The sequence below is a fragment of the Pagrus pagrus genome, assembly GCF_965226575.1.
Source record: "Pagrus pagrus genome assembly, chromosome: 2".
In the NCBI taxonomy this organism is placed as follows: domain Eukaryota; kingdom Metazoa; phylum Chordata; class Actinopteri; order Spariformes; family Sparidae; genus Pagrus; species Pagrus pagrus.
Window position 1 is genome coordinate 13,555,087 of NC_140186.1, and position 20,479 is coordinate 13,575,565.

General features: G+C 37.4%; 2 protein-coding genes and 1 long non-coding RNA gene across 3 annotated transcripts; all 3 read right to left on the reverse strand.

Moving 5' to 3' along the window:
• LOC311264503 lies at positions 1 to 472 on the reverse strand. The gene is made up of 3 exons (XR_014623471.1): positions 402 to 472; positions 215 to 269; positions 1 to 123 (listed from the first exon to the last, which is right to left on the reverse strand). It is a non-coding gene; the product is annotated as an uncharacterized lncRNA (long non-coding RNA).
• Positions 473 to 3,167: 2,695 nt separating this feature from the next.
• Positions 3,168 to 7,727, reverse strand: ccdc86 (coiled-coil domain containing 86). Its single transcript, XM_084373612.1, has 4 exons — positions 7,126 to 7,727; positions 5,082 to 5,211; positions 4,920 to 4,994; positions 3,168 to 3,347 (listed from the first exon to the last, which is right to left on the reverse strand). Exons 1-4 carry the CDS (start codon positions 7,620 to 7,622, stop codon positions 3,189 to 3,191), a joined length of 861 nt encoding a protein of 286 aa, XP_084229738.1. The 5' UTR covers positions 7,623 to 7,727; the 3' UTR covers positions 3,168 to 3,188.
• A 728-nt stretch (positions 7,728 to 8,455) lies between these two features.
• Positions 8,456 to 20,479, reverse strand: LOC311266988 (polyunsaturated fatty acid lipoxygenase ALOX15B-like). The gene is made up of 15 exons (XM_084369754.1): positions 20,437 to 20,479; positions 19,469 to 19,637; positions 18,947 to 19,148; positions 18,711 to 18,792; positions 16,536 to 16,658; positions 16,311 to 16,414; positions 12,608 to 12,774; positions 12,311 to 12,454; positions 11,573 to 11,776; positions 11,291 to 11,377; positions 11,007 to 11,176; positions 10,296 to 10,417; positions 10,050 to 10,150; positions 9,481 to 9,651; positions 8,456 to 9,256 (listed from the first exon to the last, which is right to left on the reverse strand). Exons 2-15 carry the CDS (start codon positions 19,610 to 19,612, stop codon positions 9,077 to 9,079), a joined length of 2,001 nt encoding a protein of 666 aa, XP_084225880.1. The 5' UTR covers positions 19,613 to 19,637; positions 20,437 to 20,479; the 3' UTR covers positions 8,456 to 9,076.

Below are 20,479 nucleotides of genomic sequence, written 5' to 3' on the forward strand. Positions count from 1 at the left end.
CCGTCGTGGCTGCAACCGTCGTGGCTGCGACCGTCGTAGCTGCGGCAGTGGTGCTGGCCGCTGTCGTGGCTGCAACAGATGTTGTAGCTGCTACGGTTGTGGTTGCCTGACCATTTGCTGATGCTATTAAGCAATAAATAGAGCGTTAGTAAAAGACAGGGCTGTGACCCTTTTTCAAAAATTGCAACTCACAAGAAAAATTAGTTTTACTTACCGATGATCAGGAGTTGTATCAGAATTGGAAGTAGCATCTTAAATCTCCGTTGCATCTAAAAAAAAAAGAAAAAATATTTTTTTCTTACATCAGAGATTTCTAGCAAATATCACTTAAAGAATAAATCTGAAAAATGCACTTAAGTCAGTTATCTACACAGTAAAAGACAGAAAAAGATTATACATACCAAACTTCTCTGGATTTCACTCATTAACAGCTGCTCTCAGCTGTGACTTCGTTCTCTTGCCTCGCTCTTTAATCAGTTCACCCTCGGATGTGCCCCACTCTGAGTTTGTCTGTCTTTATATAGTCAGTGATGGACATGAAAAATGATGTGAAAGAAACACAGCTTTAAATACATATGATGGATGATCATTCCTTCCACATTGTTCACCTCTGTGTTGCAAGTTGCTTTGTTCATCTGCGCATTTTTAAAGGACGTCACATTATTCTGCTGCAGCTGAAGGGATTTACAAAGCAAACAGGTCGGTGACGAACTCGAGGAGCTGTCTTGCCATGTGATACAAAGACCGCAGTGTGTACTCGATGACTGTGAATTATTTGTGCAAAGGATGCTGAGGCAGAACTTAAACAATGAATGTGTCATGTAAAGTCAGAGGAATGAGAATAAACGAGAGAGAAAAGAAGCGTGTCTTTGTACGCAACCTGCTCTCCAAATTTACTCTTTAGGTTCATTCAGGACAGTGTTTTTGACTCAAACTATGTCTTGTGATCATGTATGTTGCATTACAACGTTATGCGTCACAGTCGTTAGCAGTGTGTATGAATAAAGCTGTACCATTGCCGAACATTAACAAAACATTATTATTCAGTTTCAAAAACTGCTCCAACCACTTCAGTACGTTCATGACCTCATGTGAGAATCTCAGTCGACCTCATGTTGACTTTGAGCACCTCAAATCAAAATGTCCAATAGCTATTGATAAAGGATTCAAACAGATTGCTAAGTGACCAACAAACAGGTGAAACAGTTGGATAAAAGTAATGTAAAAAAAGTGGTTTAAAATAGTTTTTTAAGTTTTTTAAATAACAAATGCAATGGATAAATGGCTGAAATGTCCAGTTCAGTCCAGTCCTGGTCTTAAAATAATATCTCAATTTCTTTTTAGGCTCAAGACACAATATATCTTGATGTTTTTAAATGTCCTCAAAAGGACTTCATAAATGCTAGAACTGGGTGACAAGATGACAAAATGTTTTGACCAAAGACAATAAACTTTAGGGACGGCAATTTGTACTTTCAAAAAATATGAACACGATGAGATTTTTGATCAGTTATCATCATTAATGTGGATACAGTGACTAAGTGGGTAAAGCAAAGTATTAGAATAAGTAGAACAACATTACTTCAATTTACTGTATTTCAGCCTTTAAAACCAGGAAAAGACACTTATGCCATATCACAATATAACAATGTCCAAAATCTATGGCGATATATAGTCTGATATCACGGTTATTATATAATATCAGTATATTGCATAGTCCTACTGCCAAGTGGTAGTAGAGCAAATGTAAACTCGACCAAACACAACACGCACTGATAAAAACTGTAAGAAAAAAAATCACATCCAGTTGAAAGTACGTTTAAAATATAGAAATATGGTTATTACTGTAGTCAGATATTTAGTTAAGTATACATTTCAGCTTATCTATTAATATGCAATCGTGCAATCGGTTAGTCATGCATGTATCAGAAAAGTAAAGCTTCCGTTGTGTGTTTTAAAAACATATTCAAAAATATGTAAACATTTTAGTTAGTTTTAGACTGGAAATTCTTTTAGATATTTGTATTTTTAAAATGTTTGTTAAACATTATTTAAAGCAGGCACTACTTTTCCCCTCTGTCTGACCCCCTAGTGGCAATAAGGCCCGAGGCATGTGCCTGGATCAAGCCCAGTTGTTGATGTAGGTCGGTGCTTTAGCGTATCTGACATGGCTGTAGGGCTACATTAGAGAAAAAAGGTTTGGGGCCAAAATGTGTTTCATTCATATAGAGGATGAACTGTGACCCAGTCACTTGTGACAGTCTCTCGCTTAACACGTTAAAAAATAAACAGTGTGTCTGTCCCACCCAAAATTCTCACACACTGTACATATCAGGTGAAACCACAATAGACAGAACTGATTGTCTTAATTAATAGATACATTGTTTTTGCCTATAAAATGCCAGAAAGTAGTGAAAAACAGCCTGTTATCATTTCCAAAGGTCAACTTGAAATAATAATAAATACAAATTTCACAGCACTCATATCATCAGCACACAAAGGGAATATTTACTTATACAAAGTGTTCTTACCAGGTAATTTTTTTAATAATAAGGATCTAACAGACCAACATCAGATCTTCCAATATGATCTGTGGTATGCTAATATATAGTTCACCCTGTCAGATTTATCAGTTGGGTTTCACAGTAAACCTACAGCATGACTTCATGGGTTGACTCTAATGTGAATACCATCATAAAATACCATTACTACACTTTAACGCAATTAGTGTTCATTCTGTGTATTGTGTAGCATAACAACTTTAACAATAAACTTAAGATGAAGGTAAACGCTTCTGTCTTTATATGACAATATACACGGAGGGCCTCAACTTTACAATTGAAACACATATATTCAGCATACCTTCACTGAGCCTTTTTTATCCTTTGTGCAGCTTTCCTGGCCATTAGTGTGATGGTTTTAATAACAATTTAAATGTTTTTTATTTAAATACATTTAAAAACCCTGCGAGTGAAACAACGATGGTCATATGTTTTGTTTCACAGACACATAGGATCTAACAATGCCAAAAAAAACCACACAAAACTATTGTATTTGAGAATACTTTTCTATTTAGAAAGCTTTTATTGTGTTAATGTGTAAATAAATCCTCTCAGACACGTGACTGTTGTATTCCAGACATCCAAATATAAGACATGTACACAAAATACTGAACAAATGCATTTTTATTATGTCACAGGGTCAAGCTTATTACTTTTTTGCCCTTTGGCTTTCACATTCTGCTTCTGTGACTTCTGCGACTTCTGCAGCAGGGCCAGTGTGTCTCGCTTCTCAATTTTCCTCAGTTGTTTCTTCTTCATCCTCTTGATCTTTGTTGTGTTCTTGATCTGTGATACAAAAAGAGACAAGAGAATATAAGCAAAGCTCAAATCACCAAGAAAAAGACTGTGTGCTTATGCTGCTAATTAACAACTCCCTTTTCACTTGACTACCTTTTGTGTTTGTTGTACGAGTCAAATTATGAAGCAGTTTACAACTTTCATTGTAACTTTGAAGCAACATTACGTTGAGTTGTGTAGGCATTTTGTGCAATTTGGTGCCCCCTACAGTTTCTGAGTGCAACACCACTGTAGTGATACAAACCCCAGGTCTGTAACAATTTGTAAGATGTAATGTGGGCGCTAACTCATTACTTCATAATAATGTTATGTGTTGAAAACTTGTATGTTGAAGTAAACATGTATGTAAAGCTGTGATCCTAAATTCTCACTGAAGTTACATAGAGCAGAGACACCATTCACCTTGTTACAAGACACTGTACCATCAAAATGATTTTGAAGCTGTTATTTTATGGTAAAAAGTTACATAATGTTGCTTTAATTTTACCCTAAGGTGTAAGAAAACATATTTCATCTAACATTTACCTTGTGTAACTAGGGCCATATGGTATGAATGAATGATATTAATACCAATATATATATATATATATATATATATATATAAAAAATGTGGCAAATACATGCAACATACATTTTTTTCAACAATTATTAGTGTTCCACTATTTGTGCAATTAATAATTATGGTTTAAAAAAAAAATTGCTTACTTAAATTGAAAATTGTCTCTTTGTAAAGATTGCATTAATGTTTTTTGGAGGCTCATGTTCCATTTTATGCTTATTAAGTCTTAAATTCTCAAACTCAGACTACATCCAGAAGACTTTAAACTTATTTTAAGTATTAAATCAATAAAATTCTGAATTAAACATGTTTTTCACAAGCTGATACAAAAATTGCTAAGGAGTGAGACATCTCGCCTCCTTCTCATCTCTGTTGAGAGTTGCAGCACTGATCAGACAGCTGATGAGCACTGAAGCCACGAACAACGGGTACTTTCATATATTTTACTTATGTCTCTCTTTCAAACTCAGCGCTGACTGAACGATGTCTTTATTTTGGCCATTGAAGCAAACTTCAGGGCCAATCGTCTGTTAAGGGACATTAATTACATCATTAACAAAAGACTGGCGGTGTGGCACAGTGAAGCTGCAGCCCATCTGTACACGTCAAACAACAAACGCTCTTGGTTTTAACGACTTGTGCATGCCTGGTTGTAGTTTTTGTAAAAAAAATGATAATATTTACCAGTTTTACAATATAAAATATGCTTGGCAGCGGAGGACAGTATGAGGAGGTATTAGCTCTGCAGATTGGTTTTCCAGTTCTTTTTTTATCCACTCGAACTAAAAAAGCTACCGAGAAGCATTTTAACTTTACTTTTTGTTTGCACTGTTAAAGGCTCATGTTAACACTTCAGTGGTTTATTATACAGTTTGTTCTCTTATATTCTGTAGACTACATGTACAAACTGTAAATGGTGTGTGTTGTGGTATTAGGGTGTCAGAACATAAACTTCATGAACACTATGTGAACAACAACAACAACAACAACAGTTGACCTACCACTTGCACAATCTCTGCTTTGCGTTCGTTCTCTGCACGACGTTTCAAGTTTTCTTCTCTCCTCTTCCTCTTATCCTATAAAGCCAGGAAATATAAAATACATGTAAAAGGTGCAAATACTTAATGTTACGAAGGTTAAATTGTCACACAGCTTTAGCTCACCTCTTTCTGTTTGGCTTTCTCCTCTTTAAGCTGCAAGGAATACTGTTTCACCAGCTCTTTCTCCCGCTTGGCTGCCATCTTCTTTTCCCAAGAAGAGCACAGCTGCTTATCTCTCACCACTGCAGAGAACCTAAAACACAAAATCACATACAGCAGGTTAATAGATAACACGAGACTCATTCCAGCAGTGTATCTATTGAATAAGGTCAGTTGAGTATTGTTGCAAGTATTTTTGATAATGTGTGAACATTTTGGTATAAATTCCCTTCCCTCCTCTATACAATAGAGATATAGAAATGACACAACTATAAGAAGCATCGTCATGCAGACTTCTGCATCGATGCAGAGCCCGAGCATAAGTGAGATTGCAGGCTATGTTGGTTTTCATGCAGCTTTTTATATTGTAGACTGTTGTAGTCTGAATTTTAAAGGATTCTCTTCATAAAAGAGAAGTTCGATTTATCTTACCACTTGTATTTAATAAAGAAAAAAAGCTATGTGCAGTAATACAGAAAAGTGAGGATGCCAAGCACTGAGACGCATCGTGAATTGTTGTGCATTCGAATCACTGACAGCTGAATCGTATTTGAATCGTGAGGCCAGTGAAGATTTGCTCTTTGCTCAGTATAAAACGGGTTTCTACAAAATCAAATTTCTTTCAGTGAAATCGGCCAAACTTCTCAAATTCATCTGTTACATTTTGCTTTTACACAACCTGCCATACAGTGACATAGGAAAAATTGTTGTCAGCGTTAACAGCGTAAATCTGCTTTTGTGAAGTTTCTCTTTTTATTCTATTCACTTTTTTAATTATTTATTATTTTTCTCCAGAGAGCTGCAACAATCAACCAATTAGTTAGCAATCATTTAATTAATTAATAACTATTTTAATAATAAATAAATCAGTTCAAGATGATTTTTAAGAAGAAAAAAGAAATAAAAACTGACTCCAGCTTCTTAAATATGAATATTTTCCAGTTTCTTTACTCCTCTATGACAGTAAACTGAGTAACTCTGGGAAGACATTAAAGACATTAAAGGATGCCACTGGTCGACATTTTGCACAATTTTCTGAGATTTTGTAGTCCAAACAACTAACTGATTAGTCAATAAATAACCAACAGATGGATGGACATTAAACTGATTGTTGCAGCCCTATCTCTCTGTTCATCTGCAATTATTTCTGTCCACCTGAATTTCCTCTCTGGAGATCAATTAAGAAATATCTAAAATTATTTTTCAAAATGATGTTATATCTAATCCAATGATAACTTTAACATGACATATTTGGATAGTTGCAAATACATCAGGTCCGATTATAAAATTTTAATTATATTTCAACACCAATATTATAGTTTTTTAAGGGCAGATACAGATATTTGCAAGTGATTTACATTTGCTGTAAAAATCAAAATCTAGGTGTCAAAATTAAGAACAACCAATGGACTGATGGAGAAGTACGGTTCTTAAATACAATTTTGAGGTACTTTACTGGCATTTTCTTTTTCTGCTACCTTATACTTAGATTTCACTACATTTATTTGATAAATGTATATACTAATTACTTGCAAATTTGGATTATTTTCTTGTTTATAGGCTTTTAATTGTGATGTGTTACCACTCAGATAGTGCTGGGGGTGGGGTGAGAGGATGCTACATCAGAGCCAAAGTAGCACATTTTTAAATCAGTTTATCGGAAATCTGACATAAAAATCAATGATACCGATAATCTGAAAAAAGATGGATATCGCCCCGATAATCAGTCAGACGATAAATAGTTTATCCTTAATTAATTTATTGTTGGGTAGTTTAATCTATAGGGAGGCAGCCTATTTTATAGACTGACATGTTTTTGTTTGTATAATCTTAATCTGAAAAGTAACTAAAGATGTTAAATAAAGTTAGATCAGTAAAAATGACAATATTCCACTTTTAACCGTGTTGGAGTGGAAATATTAAGTACCCTAAAGTGAAAATGCTCTGTAAAAGTAGGAGTACCTCCAGCAGAGTAACGTTACTTGAGTAAATACTGAGTCTTTCTCACCTCTGCTTGTTGCGGTTCTTCCACACTCTCCCAGATTTGGGTTTTCCCAGCGGGATCGCCGGGCTCTGGTTTCCACTTGACCCCAGACGAGGCTTCTTCTTTGGGATGGTCTCGGTACTTGTGGGCGCTGTTTCTGCCGGTGCGGGCTCGGGCAGATGACTGTCTTCGGCTGTGCGTGTGTCCGCTGCAGCCTCGGTGTGCGGCTCCGGTTCAGCGGCCATGCTGAGCTCCTCCTCGGGCAGACTCTCGGGTCTCCGCTCGACCACCTCTGTGTTTTTCTCCTCCACCGCCGGCAGCTCCTGGAGGACAGACCTCCTTGTTCTCCGGGTGGGAGTCCTCACCGGGGCTTCTGAGTCTAGCAGTGCGGCTGGAGTGCGCACTTTGCGGCCGCTGCGGGTCCGTCTGGTCTCAGGCGGCGGTTCCTGGACCTCCTCCTCCTCGTGTCCCACCTCAGAAGCGGTGTTTTCTTCTGGCATAGCTCTCTGCCTCTTTGACATGTTTTTAATAAACTGAACTTACCACATTACTCTGACAGACCTGCGTACCCACGTGTGACCAACACCAGCGTTGTGTACGTTGATATACTTCCGCTTCTGTGGCGGATGGCAAAGATCATTGGAGCGCATTACCGCCACCCAGTGGTCGGGAGGGTGAACTGCAACCTCCATTCTGCACTAACGTTCTTCTTCTTCTTCTTCTTCTTCTTCTTCTTCTTCTTCTTCTTCTTCTACTACTACTAGGCTACTACTACCATATATATATATATATATATATATATATATATATATATATATATACATATATATATATATATAAAGGCCTTTATATATATGACTACTACTACTCCTCCTCCTCCTCCGCCTCCTCCTCCTTCTTCTTCTACTACTACTACTACATCTACTCCTACTCATGGATGTACTACTACTCCTACTTCTTCTTCTTCCTCAATTCTTCTTCTTTTTCTTGTTCTCCTCCCTCAATTCTTCTTCTTCTTCTTCTTCTACTACTACTACCCATAGACATATATACATATACACATAGACATATATCTGATCGATCCAAACTCCATTCAGGGAACAAGCATTTTAAAAGTTGTTTGCTTGTCATCTAGCTGACAGACCTGATGAAGCAGGAATTTAGGCTTTATACAAGGCGGCATTATGATGCTGTTATTTCGGCGTCCTTTTGATCCATTTATTGCAGTCAGATCACAGAGAAATCGCTTTCATTTGGGTTCATACCGATGTAGTTTGCGGTTATTTTATTCATTATCAAATTCTAAATGCGGCATGCTTTTTCAGAGAACAAAAACACTGAAGATGGGTGTTATATCAGCTCTTTATTAAATGCAGAATAGAATGAGAGGAACACACCTTAGTGTCTAAGGGCAGACAGGTGTTGGAGCACAGGACCTTGGAGACAAGATCTCTTTCTCTGGTGACAAGAACCTCCATTCTACTGTATCAAGTAAACTATGTTCTGTGTGACAACTACAAGTTTTCACATGAGATGAAACAGACATGGTGCACTCAGAGTTTTTGTCTTCCTTTCAGTAATAGGTTAATTTTTTTTTAACATACAGATACATAAAACAACATAAAGTAAATTTAGCTAAGCAAAGGTCCCTACAATTATTTAAAACTTCATCACGACAATAAGTCATGAGGCATAGTTTACTTCTACAGCGTTACAATCAATGTGCTAAATAATATCATTCCCCCAGTAATGTAGTTTGATTAGATGCCCTGTATGTTCACTAACAACATAAGTTTTATAATGTGGATTTAGGATATAGAAGAGTACATTTTCACCACAGTTTAATCAAGTAGACTGTATGAAAAGAGAAAAAGTACAGTTATCCTTTAAAAACTGAACATGCACATCCTTTCTCACTTTTGGTAATGTGAACCTGACTTTTGCTCACCGCTGAAGAGCTCACACCATCTGATACTCAGATGGCCACACTATTTTCTACCTTCTCTGGTTGCAAGTATGTGTATGGGACTTTCAGATCCTCATTTCTGACTTCGATGCGTGTTTTCAGTATTTTAAGTTCTCCATCGAATTCCTTTATCAGCTTGCGGGGAATCTCCTCAGTGAAATGCTCCTCCGGATAGTCACCAAGAGGGACCTGATGAGATTAATCATACATTCAAAGTTTGTTTATTTATTTTTAAAACATTTGTTTATAAAACACAGACTATTGGCAACATAATTTACAGTTATAGAAAGTGAGCAGGGTGTCTTGCATTGGCTCAAAGGTGGTATTTTGGTTGTAATGATATATTGACTGACAGTAATTTACACAACTTGAATATTAAGTGTGATTAATGTAATTGTTCATGAAGCACTTACAAAGTCAGTGGACTGCTTGGTGAGCAACCACAAGGCGGCCATTCCATGAACTGTTGTGTTGATGTCAGGGAACGTCTCCAGCATCGTGGCCTCGTCTGATGCTCTCTTTGTGGTTGGTGGGGGAAGTTGCAGGGAGGTGGGGGCGTTGGGCATCCAGCCACCGAAGTCATACTGCAATGAATAATTCACATTATGACTGATTAAAGAGGCCACAGTTATATTATATTATATTGTGTTAGCCTTTCAATGCATCTAAATAAGTAATCCTCAACCTTTTTTTCTGCCAGCGACCCCATATCCATTATCCAGGCCCCTTACCGTCCCCATCAGATAAAATGTAGGTTAATTGCTGTCCCTGAATGTTGATGATTAATCTGTTCATAATTATGATTGTTATTAAGATTGTTAGCATTGCTATTATTTATATCATTTGTCATATTAATTATTATTACATTCATTATTATTGTTTATTTATATTATTTATTTCTCTTTCCAGTTTTGAGAAAACTGCAAAAACTCATAAACCCATTCCACAAAAATAGCATTAAACCAGTATTAAGAAGATTCACCTGTCCAGAGTTGACAGCCGCGTGCTGTGCTGAGCAGGTGAACATCACCATGGTGACGAACTTGACCAACTCAGCCACAGAGGTGAAGCTCTGAGGAATTCCTGAGAATTAGACAGAATAGACTCCACTGTTTAAAGACATCTAGATGACTATATTAAAGTTTGATTTATGCTTGCATAATGATAATAAAATTATACATTAATGTACAAATTTATCATTAGGGTTGAGTTTTTCTTTAAAGCCCACCTGTGCAATCTTGGGAGAGGAATCCATGAACAAAAATGTCTGAAATCCACTTCTGCAGTTCGGGGTCTTCCTTTATCTCAGCGTCAGTCTTGTAGTAGTAGCTGAGCACTCCCTGCACGAACCTTTAAGAAATGTGGATACATTCTGTAAAACACATATCTAGTTGAATTGTACATTATTTATAAACACAGCAGTAGTAAGACACTCTGCAAACTGAGCCACACACATTATGACTGACTACAGAAACGGCAAAACAGAATTTTCTTTGACCGTGACAACGTGCTGGTACCTCCCTCACACCGGGACAGACTCCCAGCATACAGCCCCTGAACCAAAGAACGAGTGAACAGTGGCAGTCGCTCAGTCGCTAAACGAGGACCATAAAAGCACACATCCCCTGAGCCCAGTGAAAGAGGGGCTACACACTCCTGTAGTGGCTAATGTTAGTATAAAGCACACAGCACCTGAGCTGCGGCGGCAGCGACAGCCTCCTCCGGCAGCTAATGTTAGCATTAGCCCACAAAACCCGCATTAACTATCAAGCTGATTGTTTAAGCCCATCAGGTAAACATATCCATACAAAGACATTTGTTTTAAAATTAATAGTATAGTAATATTAAAATGTAAAATTATGTAAGTTTGTCATTTTGATTTTGCATTAATGTCATATCAGCTATAAACATAATGCATGGTGGAAACTGCCTACAGCACCTGTGGATGAATTTCCACAGCCTGAGTCCATCGTCCCTGTAGTAGAAGTTTGGCACATCCTCCAGTCCACGCTCAACAATGTCATCTGGTATACAGAGGGAGCTGTAGGTCATCGAGGACAGTGAGCTCTTCAGGATTTCGATCATACCCTCTCCACCAGATGCTGCAAACTAGGGAACAGTCAAATATGTTAAAATTATAGTAAGAGAAAAATACTATATATGATATTGAAAGAAAAGAAGTGTTTAATTAATGGTCTACTGGGCATGTTGGTCATTTCGTACCTGTGTGAAAATCCCAGTCTCAGATATCAGAAGATTTCGAGCCATGATGTTGATCTGCAGAGTGTAGCGAGTGTGAGGTACGAGGAGCTGAAGGAGAGAAGGAACTTTTTTAGTTACACCATTACTTCTTAATTAAGTCAGATATCTTGATGCTTCAGTGTGAAAAAAATGTAAAAATATACAAACTAAAACATTTTGGTTCATCAACTTTTTAAGTTCCCAAAACCAGAAGGTTAATTAGACTAAAACTACAGTAGGTTCAGTATTCTCCCTCGCAGTTACCTTGTACAGAGGATGCACCATGGGTAAGTTGCGCAGCAGTGACACTGTGAACACTTCAGCCAGCAGGTGAGTGCGCAGCAGGTGAACATTGAGTTCATGCATGTTGAAATCTGCACTTCTCACAAAGATCTTGGCCATCAACCAGTCGTACTCAGAATCAGTAGGAAAGAAGATGGGATTGTCGTCTGCTGAAGTCTGCTTCAGCTGCAGGAGAAGGAAGGAGGATGTGGTTCATTCAGTCCGTTCGATCCATCACCAGGACTGGTCAATAATAAATAAATACTTTTTGTATGTTTGACTGTTTACTGCAGATCTTTTCAATTTGATAAGCTGTTTATCCCTTCAAAGGAAATTAATATTTTCAGCAATAGTTGTGTGTCATGTAAATATAACTGACTTGACTTGTGTTTGAAAAACAAACACAAACACAAGTCAAGCCATCATCGGCTCCATGATGGCTTCTGGTTGAAACTCATTTGTTTTTTGCCCACAGTAATTAAAAAGACTATTTATCTATAGCTGGCGTTTTGTTTATTTTTGATTCTTGTCACGACCGTGCACCCGATATATTGTTTAAGTTTTGGATAACTGTGTGCTGATATTTTTTCATTGACTTCTGTGTGTGACTCTACTGTCAGCCTGTCAAACTTGGATATGACTATTGGAGAAACATTTTTACATGACTTGGGCATGTAGTCTGGCATTCCAGCTGGTGTGATATTTGAGAGCTAATCTCACCTGAATAGCAATCGGCATCAGCTCATCTTGAGGTGTTTTGTGTAAAAGGACCAGGGGAGCCATCAAGTACTGCTTCTTCCCATTGATGGTGTTTGTTTTCACACCATCCAAAAGTTTGTAGTCCACCAAGAAGATGTTGCCGTTCTGTGAGAAAAATGAGTTAGGATGAGAAACGACTTGACCCACATGTACAGTGCGGATATTATGTATACTAAGTGAACATGTAATTCCAACTGTACATATCATGTGTCAAAACATGACTGTAATACTAGGATCAGTCATGGTCAAGACAATCACCTCCATTTCTTCTTTCAAGCTAGACTGACCACGGATGAAGACCATGCCGTCAGTGACAGGAAAGTTACTGGGCAGGGCAGTGCAACGTCTGATCAACATGGGGTTGACACCATTCAGATACTGGTAGCCGAAAAATGCATCCTCCTTCCAATGTTCCTGTACATATTCTGGAAAAAGAGGGAGATTTACCTCACCGAGTTACAGTACAACCTACTCAATCCCTGTTATTGTCCTCCACTGCATGTGAAATGCTTGTGTTTAAGAGACATCAGAGTCACAGACATGATTATGTCACATATTTTCTCTTGTGTGCTTAAAATTAGGAAACTTCTGCATGTTGAGATACACACAAATTCCCTTCTGTATTTCTTTTTCCATTTTTCAAGTATTCAGTCAAAAGTCATGGCTTATCTCAGGAATAAAAATAATTATAAAAGGTTTAAGGTAACATAATAAACTCCAGTTGAATATCTGAATAAATATAGTTGAATGTATACTATCACGCAGCAAGTATCAAGAATTCCATCAAACTCCCACACGGAAAGAACCTATATGAGGATATATGCGCATATATGAAACCTATATGCAGCTTATCTGCACATATATGCCGCATATATACAGCATATATGCGCATATATCACACCTATATCCATCTTATCTGTGCATATAAACAGCATATATGCGCATATATGAAACCTATATGCAGCTTATCTGCGCATTCTTCTATATTTTTAACGAATTATGTCGTTTTGATCTCACAGAGGTCAGTATGTCTGAGTGAACGCCATCACTTAACTTGTAACGTCTAAGTTAACAGACGTACGTGAGGGGACGTGAGGTCTGGCATCACTTCGCCTTACTGTTAAGGGCACGTATCAAGAAAATTCAAGATTGCTGGACCCTAGCAAGTGATGTGACGGAATGAACAAAGGAGGAAAAACATTAAAATTCATCAAAAAACCTGTTAGCAACGCACAATTTTTCACTGTGCCGTTGCAGAAATCGTGTTATCATCTATATTTTGCATTCTGGGACCCGGACTTCAGGTTTTGAAAGTTTGCCACGCAAACCGGTAAGTACAAAAGTTCGGCAAAAGTTACTGTCGTTAACGTTACTTCAGGCCCAGCGTCGTAAAAATCTGCCGAGGACATGTCTCATAAATCTCGGTGAAATGTTTTCATAAATGCAGTTGCTGCAAATTTGAAAGTTTATTTTCTAATCAATTATCTAATTGTCATTGCAAAAAATTATATGTGGTGAGGGAGTCTAAGGGAGTTGCCCTCGCTGATAAGGAATTGACAAAATAAAACATTTAATCTGTCCCTGCAGGATTTGTGTGACCTCTTCTACAGCAGTTCAAGGTATGTTTTAAATTACGAATGCAGTCACAGGTAAATAAATAGTGTTACTTTAATTAATAATAGTAAGAAAAATGTATCTATATTTAACATTTCATGTAAAAAAATTGACAACTCCACATTATTTTTACACCTAAGTATTTGTATGTGTGCAGGTGTTTGCTGAGTTCCATCGCATCACAAATGTGAATCCACGCAACCAGTTTTACTGTGAGCTTGACCGATACACACCAAAACTAGTTGCATTGTATTGGCAGAAGGCCTCACGGACTGGGAAGACAGCAGAGGCGCTGCGAGAGATCCTGATAATTTATGACTTTGAAGTAAGTTTATGTTTGACCTTTCCATGGGGACAATACTTATCATAATGTGTTGCCATAACAGATTGGGATATTGACTAAAAATGTGAAATTTGTAATTGTTTTGTGATGCCTAGATAGCTATGTTATGCCAGGGACACAGACCGGGTGTGCTGGCAAAATATTTCTATAATGATCATTATATATTTTATTTTCAATCTAGGAACAACATGATGTCAACATGAGACGCACTCTGGCCCTTCCCGTGCTTCCAGGCTATCTCCGTGAGGAAGACACTGAGTTCTTCAAAATCTGTAATGTAAGTGTGAATATTTTGTACAGTGGTGCCACTCAGTCAAATATATTTACAAAGATGAACAGAGAACCCTGCCATTGTTTGTATTTAGTCTAATTTTCATTGCATCTCAATAGAGTGCATCTCAATTACATTACTATTTTGCTTTTTTGTTGTTTTCTGGGTTTTTAATACATTCTAAGCATTCATAGTAAGTATAAGAAATAATTTATTTTGGCTTTACAAACAAGGATTGTGTCACATCCTTCTGGATTTGTCCTTAAAATTGATTTTTTTTTTTTTGCGTTTTGCAGGGTGAAGAAGAGCTGGACACTGCTGACACTCCTTTGGCGCTCCTGTCTGTGGTCCCTGACACTACTGGTGCCATCCACTTCAGCCCTGAGAGCATTTCTATTGTGATTGAGGATGAAGTTGTTGTGAGTAAGCTTCCCAGGTTGGCTGATGCATTTGTACTGTTGTTTGGGTTAGGGTTTAGGGTTAGGGTCTTTGGGTACCGTTGGGTGCAGAAAAGTGCTAGAAAAGTGCAGTCCATTTACCACTAGCTATGTTTACATGTGCAAAATTTCTAAATCAGATTAAAAATTTGAGGGATTGGAAAATCTGAATCCACTGTTTACATTCGTGCAAAATCAAATAATCCAATCATGCACCAAGCTTTATTCAGAATAACAGCATTTTGACATGCGCAGAGCTGTCTAATTTCCCTAAAGCAACAGCAGAAGAAGTTGTACTGTACTTCCACCTGTGTTGTAAACAAACCAACAAACGCGGAAGTGGCTCAATTTTTCCCATCCATGATTTTTCTCTGCTAGGGATGCACATGATTAACCGTATAACTGTTAACCGATAACAATAACTTCGACCAATTAATACTATCGGTAATTTTCTTTTTATTGGCTCCTTATGTCGTCAACTCATGAGAGCGTGTTGACACGTGCAGATGTTCAATCCGATCAGAATCTTCCAATTGACGTGTTTACATGACGCATTTTTATTATGTTCAGCCCTTTATTCTGAATATATGTGGCCATGTAAACACAGCTACTGTAAGCACTTTGGGTTCCTGATGAAGCGCTATATTATTATTATTATTATTATTATTATTATTATTATTATTATCATTATAATTATAATTATACTGTCTTCTCATTATTTTTGTCTGTGATGCTAAACTGAAGAAGTGGCCGGCAGCCACACGAGGGCAGATCGGCACATCCATCAATTCCAAGCTCACCGAGCTTAGAAGAGCACAGAAGAGAAGGAAAAATTATATTTTGGTTTTTCTATTCATTTTTTGATTTTTAATGTATTATTTATGTTCTTGTTCTTGTTTTACTTGATTGTTTTAATATGAATAAATTATGTAAAGTTCTACATTTTGGGTTTTTATTTGTTTGTGTAGGCTATGTAGCTATGGATTTTAATAATTTTAAAATCTTTAATGTATAATTTTTAATAATGTGCATGCAATTACATGTAAAGACACTTGTACATCACATATAGGTACATATCTAGGTGAACATATGGGTGCATATATAAGTACTTATATAGGTGAACATATAGGTGCATATATAGGTGAACATACCGTTTTCTTATATTATATGTACATATATATTCATATAATATATGAAAACGGCCAATTTTATGTATGTTGCATATATTCGAAACCTATATTCAAACATATATGTTTATATAGGTTCTTTCCGTGTGGGTTACCATAATAGCAGTACCTGACATGGCAGTCTCTTTGCACTGAAATGCCCGATCGATACCATCAATCTCCGTCCACTTCTCCTTGAGGTCAGCCCACCCCTCCAGTTTCAGCTCAGTCAGCCTGGATAATAAAATAAAAAATAGTAACTTTATTGTTTTGCATCAAATAGTTTTGATAAACAGGCAGAGAGACAGGAACATAGTCATAAAGACAGATATCTTAATGAATTTGAAGACTTTACCCTGTGACTGCAGTGAAGTCAAACTGTATCTTCTTGGTGAAGGAGAAGCGGACCTCAGGAGGCAGAGAAGAAGGGTCTTCTGCGTCTATGCAGTGAGGTATTCCATCTGCATACACTTTCCAGCTGGGAAAAAACAAAGAGTTGAGCTTCCAACGGTTAGATACCAGTGTATTTGCTGTTTTGATCTAGAGTATGCAAGCATAATATACTTGACACATATTCATGTAATCAATATTGCAATTTTTCAACATACAGTATGTTCATGCAATTTAACAAGAAGGTAATTTCTGAAGAAATCACGAGATAATGGAGTAACAGAACACACATGTGCTAAAGATGTGGAATATTTTAAAGGTGCTATTTGTAAGAAAAGCTGATTTTTGAGTCTCATTCCCAACTCGTCAAAAACTAATGCTTTGGGCCATCCCAACCTCATCCCAAAGTGTCATTATTAGATGTGTTGGGAATGAGACTCAAAAATCTCCTTTTCTTACAAATAGCATTTTTAAGCGTTGTTGAAAAGCTGATGCTCAAAACTGAATTTTGATCATGATTATGAGGAGCCTTAATAATGGGGTAAGAACGAATGATCAAAATAAAAGAGGTAGAAAAGCCGCTGAAGGAGACTGAAGACTTAAAACATTGGGAAAGAGTCAAATACTATGAATGGGACATAAAACTTATATAAACTCATAATGTGTCAGATAAAGCAAGGAAGTCCATTCAAATACTGTAATTATACAATATTTGAATTAGTGCTGTCAAGAGATTAAAAAAAATGAGAGATTAATTAATTATGATCTGTAATTAATTGATCTAATTAATCTCTTTATCAATCTCACCTAAAAATTGCTGAGAAAAGCCCTCAAGTTGAGGTATTTCCATTTAAATTCATTACATTATTGTGTATCTGTTAACCCCTCGTCTTCCACTATGTTTATCGGCCTGCAGTTCATCGCTATCCACTTGGCAAGAACATTCGTCAGCCTGTCGGTCGCAGACTTGCTCATTCGCGGGGAAGAGCTTTGCTATGGCTCGCTAAATTACTAACGTTTTTGCTGCTAACGTTAGCTGTGGCTGCACTCGCGACTGGGTGCTTTGCGTTGATGTGGTAGGCTAAACTTGAGCTGCTTCGGTGGTAAGCAAACTCCTTCTTACAAAGAAGGCTTATCACTCTACATTTACCTACTGTGCCGTCAGCTTATGCTAAACCATCCCAAACACAATGACAGCCAATCAATGTCCACTTCAGGGTGTGACTGACCATTGTTTTCCACCCCCAACAACTCAAGCCCAAGAAGCCCAACGCATAAAAACAGATTTTATAAAAAGGCAACTCGCATACAGAAACAGTTAAGTTAGAGATTAAAAATTAGATTAACGCGATTAAAAAACATAACGCGCTAAATATGACTGTAATTAATTAATTGCAATTAACGCGATTATTTGACACCCCTAATTTGAATGGACTTCCTTGCTTAAAGAATGACTAAGCAGATGAACATTGAATACAGTTAAAGTGGTTGGAAAAGTGGGAAAGACATAAGTGCTGCAAAATATAATGTGAATGTGTTTGACTGTGTGTGTCCATGTCTGTGTATCAAACTGCACTCATTAGCAAATCTGTCTCAGATGTCTTGCCAGTTGTAATCAAAGGCTGTCATGGTGAGGGTAACTACTGTTTGACTCAAGAGCTCATTTCATAGAGATTTTAGCTGAGGTTGACCTCTCATAGTCTCGCTTCTCCCTCAAAGACAATAACTGCTCTCACTTCAGTGGAAATTGTGGGACTTGGCTGGGGGGAAGAAAGACAAAATGATGGCCTTGGGTTTTCTAATTGACTTCGATTGTAACTAAGCTTCAGATAAAGTTAAATATTCTGAAAAAAGTTTTGTGGTTATAATGCCTTAAATCTTGAAAAGAGTGTTTAGCTGAAAGCATGAACGAGCAGATGAAAATTCTTGAACAAGTGTAAAAATGGGGGATTTTTGAACAGTCCAACATTCAATTTAAAGTGGAATATATTCTGCAGAAAACACTGAATATTTTGAAAAGTATGTATGATGTGAAAGATAAAAGTAACCCTAACCCTATCATCATATCAAAATATTTCCAAACAAGTCATGTTAGTTTTGGGTTGCATGAAACTAAAATGTCTAAGCTCTGAGATCTCACCGATAATCTTCGGCTCGCTGCTTCAGCTCTTTGTCCCGACTGTACCTGCTGAGAGGATTCTTGTCTTCACCGACCCTCAGAGCTGAAAGACCACAAGAAGGTTTCAACTTGTTGATATGTTTGTATAAATTTACTCTTTATATACTCTTCTTATAATCTAGTTTTCACAACTTCTCTTTCTTGAATGTCTCATTATGTTGAACAGCGCACGTGTCAGACAAGCAATTTCCACAAACCTGTTCCCTCGCTGAAGCAGTGCACCTCGCTGTCAGTGATCCAGCGGTAGATGGGAAAGGTGTAGGTGTCTCCCTCAGGGGATTTTACTTCCACCTTGGCAGGGAACCAGTTTTCTTCTATGAATAAGTAAGGCAGTTTTTCTAGCTCTATCAGAACCAGCTTTCCAATGGATTTAGGGCAGGAGAGGGTAAAACTATACTCCTGGAACAAAGACAGAAAACGTTTGGAAAACATCAAGGTGAAGATGCATTTTATTTGATAACCATGGACGGAGCTGTAACATCACAATAATTGGCATACAGTTACTGAAAGTAGAAGGAAACTTTGCATTACATACCAGCTTAAGGAACTCATAATGGGATTTTTTTAGGTTGTGTTACAGCACAAACCTTGTTGCAGCACATATAAGTCTGAGTTGCTGAGGGCTTAAATCAGCTTTTCTAAATTGGTGTTAAATGTGCCTTTGTATGATCTCATGAGGAAGTGTCCTATACAGTTTTAGAAGGATATTGGAGACTTACTGTTCCTGATAGGAAGGATAAAGGTCCTTTGGCCCACGTGCGATCGCTCTCCTCATCTGTGCCCACCAGCTTAATGTAGACATTGTTTCTAGTGGTGGCAAAGGCGCGATTTCCAGTGAATATGGTCACTTCATAAACCACCATTTTCACTCTGGAAAGCAGAAGAATCCTGATGGGGAGAGAATAATAATAATCATTCTCATCACCGATTAGGTTGACTGTCATTACATGAACCTGAATGCAAAAAACTTTAAAATACAGATATAACAACTAATTAGTTAATGTTCAACTTTTCAAGAACTGAATAGAAACGTGTTTGCTGGAGCTGTGCAGCACTAGTGTTAGTAGAAGAGTAGCCCTAATTCAGACCCTCTGCAGACTGGAACAACACATGCTAGAGGATAGAGGATAATGCACATTATAAGGCTCATGGTGCCATGGTTTGGGTGTAAGTCCCCATCTTCCTACTTTAAGAAAAACTTCCAACATATTTACAAACTTCACACATGCATACGTATGTTGATTGCATGTTTGATTACACTTGTAGCAATGTCTGAATGTTTTTTATATAATAATGATATGACAATTAGCACCTCTTTCCGTTATAAGTGTTAAATGCCTTCAGTAGTGCCAAGATTGGTATTTAGAGTATGTGTCACAAGTTAACCACCGGAAAAACAATGAAACTGTGTCAGACTCTCTTTGCTAATTTGACAGATACTATATATTAAAAAAACACCACTTTTTGCAGTGTCCCAGTAGCTCAATTGGTAGATAATGTGCCCTGTGTACAGAGGCTGTCTCCTTGCCACTACCCAAGGTTTGAAACCACCCTGTGGCTCTTTAGTGCAGGTCCTCCCCACTCATTTTCTCCCCATTTCCTGGCACTCTTTCTTGTTTCTTGTCCTATCACAAAAAAGACTCTAGTGTAAAATAAAATAAATAAAATAAAAAAGCTACTCTCTTACCTGTTGATGAATTCCTTTGATGATCAGCTCTTCTGATTAAAAA

Bases quoted from the DNA above. Each gene is read 5' to 3' on its own strand.
- LOC311266988 (XM_084369754.1), bottom strand. From the start codon at position 19,612: ATGGTGGTTTATGAAGTGACCATATTCACTGGAAATCGCGCCTTTGCC. The intron at 12,775-16,310 runs GTACTGCTATTA...CTCTTTTTCCAG, and splicing joins CAAAGAGACTGCCATGTCAG to AATATGTACAGGAACATTGG. The intron at 11,378-11,572 runs GTAACTGCGAGG...TCTCTCCTTCAG, and splicing joins TGGTGCATCCTCTGTACAAG to CTCCTCGTACCTCACACTCG.
- ccdc86 (XM_084373612.1), bottom strand. From the start codon at position 7,622: ATGTCAAAGAGGCAGAGAGCTATGCCAGAAGAAAACACCGCTTCTGAG. The intron at 5,212-7,125 runs GTGAGAAAGACT...TTTGTGTTTTAG, and splicing joins AAGAACCGCAACAAGCAGAG to GTTCTCTGCAGTGGTGAGAG. The intron at 3,348-4,919 runs GTAGGTCAACTG...TTTGTATCACAG, and splicing joins AAGCAGAGATTGTGCAAGTG to ATCAAGAACACAACAAAGAT.